The following is a 6058-nucleotide window of genomic DNA, read 5'->3' on the forward strand; positions in this document are numbered from 1 at the left end:
TACGAATAGATGAATTAAGTAGATGATATTCAGATTGGGAAGTAATATATTCGAAAATTACCTCAAAAAAAATGAAAAAGGCGTGGCCCGATCGAGATAAGCGGAAAAACAATATGCAAATGGTGTGCAAAAGAACTTCAAACGGACCAGGGAAGTTAATGAGAAATTCAAAAAAATAGACGGTTGTCTTGGATAAGATCGTGGGAATTATGATTTGTGATGAGGGAAGAGGTGGGTGGGGCGGCGGAATCCCAATGGTTTTGCCCAAAGCAAATAATCGATCCTTAATTGAGATATTTTTTTTTAATAAAATAATTGAGATAGGTCATACCAAAATTGACCGGCAATACCAAACAGTACGCGTATTTCAAAAAACATGGTAAAAATCAAAGAACGAAAGTAGATTAAAGTAAATTTTGCATACTAAGATTCAAATAATATGTGAACAATAAATTACATATACGAACAACATAAAAACATTTCTTATTGCAGAAATTCGTCGAAGACTTGTTACGCGTTTAACTTATAAACCATGGTAAAAAAATGCATTACCTTGGCTGGACTACACGAACCACAACATATTAAGATACGAATAGATGAATTAAGTAGATGATATTCAGATTGGGGAGTAATATATTCGAAAATTACCTCAAAAAAATGGAAATGATGTTGCTCGATCGAGATAAGCGGAAAAACAATATGCAAATGGTGTGCAGAAGAACTTCAAACGGACCAGGGAATTTAATGAGAAATTCATAAAAAATAGACGGTTGACTTGGATAAGATCGTGAGGATTATGATTTGTGATGAAGGAAGAGGTGGGTGGGGCGGCGAAATCCCAATGATTTTGCCCAAAGCAAATAATCGATCTTTAAGTGAGATATTTTTTTTAAAATAATTGAGATAGACCATACCAAAATTGACCGGCCATACCAAACAGTACGCGTATTTCAAAAAACATGGTAAAAATCAAAGAACGAAAGTAGATTAACGTAAATTTTTCATACTAAGATTCAAATAATATGTGAACAATAAATTACATATACGAACAACATAAAAACATTTCTTATTGCAGAAATTCGTCGAAGACTTGTTACGCGTTTAACTTATAAACCATGGTAAAAAAATGCATTACCTTGGTTGGAATACACGAACCACAACATATTAAGATACAAATAGATGAATTAAGTAGATGATATTCAGACTGGGAGTAATATATTCGAAAATTACCTCAAAAAATGGAAATGGTTTGGCCCGATCGAGATACACGGAAAAACAATATGCAAATGGTGTGCAGAAGAACTTCAAACGGACCAGGGAAGTTAATGAGAAATTCAAAAAAATAGACGGTTGCCTTGGATAAGATCGTGGGGATTATGATTTGTGATGAGGGAAGAGGTGGGTGGGGCGGCGGAATCCCAATGGTTTTGCCCAAAGCAAATAATCGATCCTTAAGTGAGATATTGTTTATAAAATAATTGAGATAGGTCATACCAAAATTGACCGGCCATACCAAACAGTACGCGTATTTCAAAAAACATGGTAAAAATCAAAGATTGAAAATATATTTGTAAGAGTGGGTGCCCAGTGAGCCAACTGTGTGGCTATGGGTTTTGATGACTCTTTGTATAAACAATCTTTTGTTTAATATTATTTACACTTTTATGGCAATGACTTTATATTACTTCATATTGTTATATTGTGATATACTATTGTTGTTTTGATAAAGACCTTGAATATACTATAGTGTATGTAAGATGTGGTAGAACATGGAGATGTCTATCATGAAATACATCTTATAGTCACTGTATATTCTAAAACCGTTCCTAGTCGATTGAGCCGTCCGATAATAAGGATAAGGATCGCTCGAGTTTGAGACTAGCATTTGCGATGCGGAGTACCACGTTTCATTGGTAGGGAACATGGAGATGTTCGAAGCATGCAAATGGATATTCATAGGATGAATAGTCGAACTACCCTATCCGGACTTTCCAAGTGGTTATCACTTATCGAGTGGATAAAGTCCGCGGTTTTGGTTGTACACCATTAGTCCTTACGACTTGAAACATCATGGAGACTCTATATGCTAGTGCTGTGCTTTGACTCGTTTACCGACTCTATGGGGGTCATCAGGTGTCGAGATTGGGTACAGTTACGACACATATAGGAGTCAATGCATTGTTGTCAAGGATTCACCACATACTTGCGAGTGTGGATATCCTATGCGATCTGAGGAGATATTAGTGTGATAAATCTCTGGCCAGAGTAATTGATGTGATTTAAGAAATGGTTTCTTAGTAGCACATGCGATGTCACTAATTTGATCTTCAAGATGTATTGCATAGTTATCGAATCTTGAGCGACTCTCGATATACCAATGGTTGTTGATTCGATCGGGATATATGGATGAAGGGACCGTACTGTACGCTAACCAAAATCTACTGGTTCTTGTAGGCACTATCAGTGATACCTAGGGAATCATGGGGCGATGTTGCTAGGCGCTTTACCATGATTCGTTGGGCAAGTCGGAAAGTGTTGTTCCGAGTCACAAGGAGTTGTGAGCCCACGGCTAGCTGTATCCCTGAACCATTGAGGGTCACACAGTGTAATGGAGTTTTAATCCCCGTTGAGATAGTTAAATTTAAAGAGTTAAATTTAATGAACTAAGGAGTTGGACTTCTTAAATAAGAGTAAGGGAGTAGGATTTCCTAAAATGACATAGGGATGGACATTTTTGGAAACCACTGAATTCGGATTCAGGAAAATTTATTTTGACTTTAAAATGTGCAGAAATGGTTTCTGTGCACATTGGTGAAATCAGTTCATCAATCGGAGTCACGATGAATTTTATATTAATTTCTGAACGAGCGGGCTTTGCTTGTCGGGCCCCAGCTTATGACTAATGGGCCCTAAGGTGTTAGTGGCCTGCATTATAAATAAGTTATTTCAGTACAGAAATTACACACAACAGCTCATAATTTTTGAGAAGCAAAAATCGAACCCTAGCCTCTCAAAATTTCGGCCGTCCCCTCCCTGTCCTCTGCCCGAGACAATTCCGGTCTGTGATTTTGAATCGCAGTAAGGAATAGCGAATCAGATTCGTTTATTCTCTTCGCAGAAAACTTCTGATAGATTTTCTAGTGCAATCTATCAGAGGGATTTAAAACCTCATTCGTGGACCTGATTGAAGGAGTTCATCGGTTCCAGGGAGAGACAACAAGAGCAGATCAAATCTGTTGGTGTCCATTAATCTCGTTGCGAGATTGGAGGTAAAATTTAATAACTGTTATTTAAATTTTACACACACAATAATTTAATCGTTGAACGGTTGATACCCACACCATGGAATTGTTCCATGATAAAAATTTTAAACTTCCGCTGCACCGGGTATCAATCGTGATTGATCTGAGAGCCGAGTTTTCCAACAATATTAACGTAAATTTTGCATATTAAGATTCAAATAATATGTGAACAATAAATTACATATACGAACAACATAAAAACATTTCTTATTGCAGAAATTCGTCAAAGACTTGTTACGCGTTTAACTTATAAACCATGGTTAAAAAATGCATTACATTGGCTGAAATACACGAACCACAACATATTAAGATACAAATAGATGAATTAAGTAGATGATATTCAGATTGAGGAGTAATATATTCGAAAATTACCTCAAAAAATGGAAATGGTGTGGCCCGATCGAGATAAGCGGAAAAACAATATGCAAATGGTGTGCAGAAGAACTTCAAACGGACCAGGGAAGTTAATGAGAAATTCAAAAAAATAGACGGTTGACTTGGATAAGATCGTTGGGATTATGATTTGTGATGAGGGAAGAGGTGGGTGGGGCGGCGAAATCCCAATGGTTTTGCCCAAAGCAAATAATAGATTCTTAAGTGAGATATTTTTTTAAAAATAATTGAGATAGGTCATGCCAAAATTGACCGGCTATACCAAACAGTTAGTATAATACCCTGAGCATTTATTAAATACTAGCAACCGATGTACGCTATGCTTGTACATAAATAATTTAATGTTTAATTATAATTATAATAAATATGAAATTTTAATATTTTGCAAATAATTTGTCGATATTAAAGAAATACAATGAAATTGATTGGAATGAATCCTTAATTTTAGCAAGACATAAATAGTAGGTAATGAAATTGATTGGAATGAATCCTTAATTTTAGGAAGACATAAATAGTGGGTAATGAGGTGGTTTTTGATAATAGGAGTGAGAAATTTAACTACATTTTTACCATTTTACCCAATACTCTATATGAAGTACAATGCATGTTTGGGGGTTAAATTTGTAAATTTATGTTGGTGTCATCAAACACACCAAAAGTAATTTTTAAATGGGTCTCAACTTTTATATAATAATAATAATAATATAGATATATAAAGAGATAGAAAGAGATATAATATAGATGTTTTTTTTGAAAAAAGAAAAAGGAAAAAAAAAAAACTAGGGAGAGAGTTTTGGGTCGTGGAAATACGACCAATGTATTGAAACCAGCAAAGCACATGTAGTATCACCACCACAAGCATTATCGTCGCACGTGTCAGCCAATAAATACATATCCCATTTCAGCGACACATGGCTACTAAGTTATCCGCTATCAACCCCACTCGATGTTCATTCCGTGAGTAACACGCGCACTATACTCACGGAATACGTAGCAATAACGCGCTTTCGGAGGCGTTAGAGAATCCCAAACTTGTTTTCCAATACTTTTGTTGTGGGTGCCCACAGGAAACCAAACCCCATACAGATCCTTAACCAACTGCAACTCCATTCGATTCCTATCAGGATTCTCCCTATAACGCGTGGAATTTACGCAACTGCCATCAACTCCTCCTATATATTCGTACCCCGATACGTATCCTTTTTTAGTTTCTCCAATCCAAAGCGTAATCAATGGCGTCCTCTGCGAAATCAAGGCCCTCTCAAGCTACGGCACTCCACAGCCACTTCCACCGCTCCCATTCGCCCAACCGCTTCTGCTCCTCCTCCATCTCCAGTTTCGTGGCCCGGCCCTCTCCGGCCCTCGCCCGCTCCACCAGCCCCAACCGGATCAGTCTCGGCCGATCGGATTCCCCCACCGTCCGATTTCCCACCTCCAACCACAGCCAGCACAACCAGAAGTCCAACACCAGGTCGCTCAGTTCAGCTCCGAGGAAGACGTGCGCGTGTTCTCCTACGACGCACCCGGGATCTTTTAGGTGCAGTTTACACAGGAACAGCCCTGCTTCGGGCCATGGAAATAATAGGCAGACGGCGTCTTATCGCTCCGGTAATCATCAATTGAATATGCGGAGATCTGCGATGACGAATTCCTTGGTTCGAATCGGAACCGTCGAAGGGGATTTGGTGAGGAGGGCTCTGGCATCTTTGATTCGTCCGTCCTCGCACAGTCAGCGCCGCCGAGAGGATTTCAAGCCGCGGCCGAGCCGGTTGTCCGTAATGTCTAGGAACGGAGAATCTTGAATGAATCCGGAAGCGTGAAGGTTTGGGAGATGTGTACAGTTCTGGGTGTCAACTCAGTGGGTTGACTCGCTGAGTGGGATATAGAGTTCTGCGTTTTAGTGAAAGGGCTCGCATTATTTTCTTTCTTTTTACGGGAAAAAAGAATTGGTCTTTTTTTTTTCCCCTAATTGTAAAAACTTCGTGGGGAGTCTTTATTATAATTCCTCAATTTTTGCAGTGGGAAATTTCAAGTCCTCGTTGTGGGAATCGATTATTAGTTGTGTTTATTTTAGGGTCATATGTGAATCAGTCTCTATATATTTAGGAGAATAAAGTTCATCGTTATTCTGATTTTTCTAGATTTATTTACAAAGCATTTTGATTCCTTTTTTGGCATGCCTGTGTAATGGAGTTTGGATGATTTTGCTTTTGATTCAAATTTCCGGAAATATGATAAATATAAGGATTTTGTTAGATTATGTCTGATTCTTTTTTCTTTTTGAAAGTGATTTTATCCTTACTATTTAATAATTGTGTTTACACATTAGAAAAACTGATTTGGTTTAATTAATGTTTAGGCTA

The 6058-nt window shown here is 37.8% G+C and overlaps 1 protein-coding gene across 1 annotated transcript; it reads left to right on the forward strand.

Annotated features, from left to right (window-relative positions):
* Positions 1-4852: 4852 nt before the first annotated feature.
* On the forward strand, positions 4853-5827 carry LOC140875981 (uncharacterized). The gene has a single exon (XM_073279816.1). The coding sequence runs from the start codon at positions 4928-4930 to the stop codon at positions 5495-5497; it is 570 nt and encodes a 189-aa protein (XP_073135917.1). The 5' UTR covers positions 4853-4927; the 3' UTR covers positions 5498-5827.
* Positions 5828-6058: the final 231 nt, after the last annotated feature.

Source organism: Henckelia pumila, chromosome 1 (assembly GCF_033568475.1).
Source record: "Henckelia pumila isolate YLH828 chromosome 1, ASM3356847v2, whole genome shotgun sequence".
NCBI classification, from domain to species: Eukaryota; Viridiplantae; Streptophyta; class Magnoliopsida; order Lamiales; family Gesneriaceae; genus Henckelia; species Henckelia pumila.

Bases quoted from the DNA above. Each gene is read 5' to 3' on its own strand.
- LOC140875981 (XM_073279816.1), top strand. From the start codon at position 4,928: ATGGCGTCCTCTGCGAAATCAAGGCCCTCTCAAGCTACGGCACTCCAC.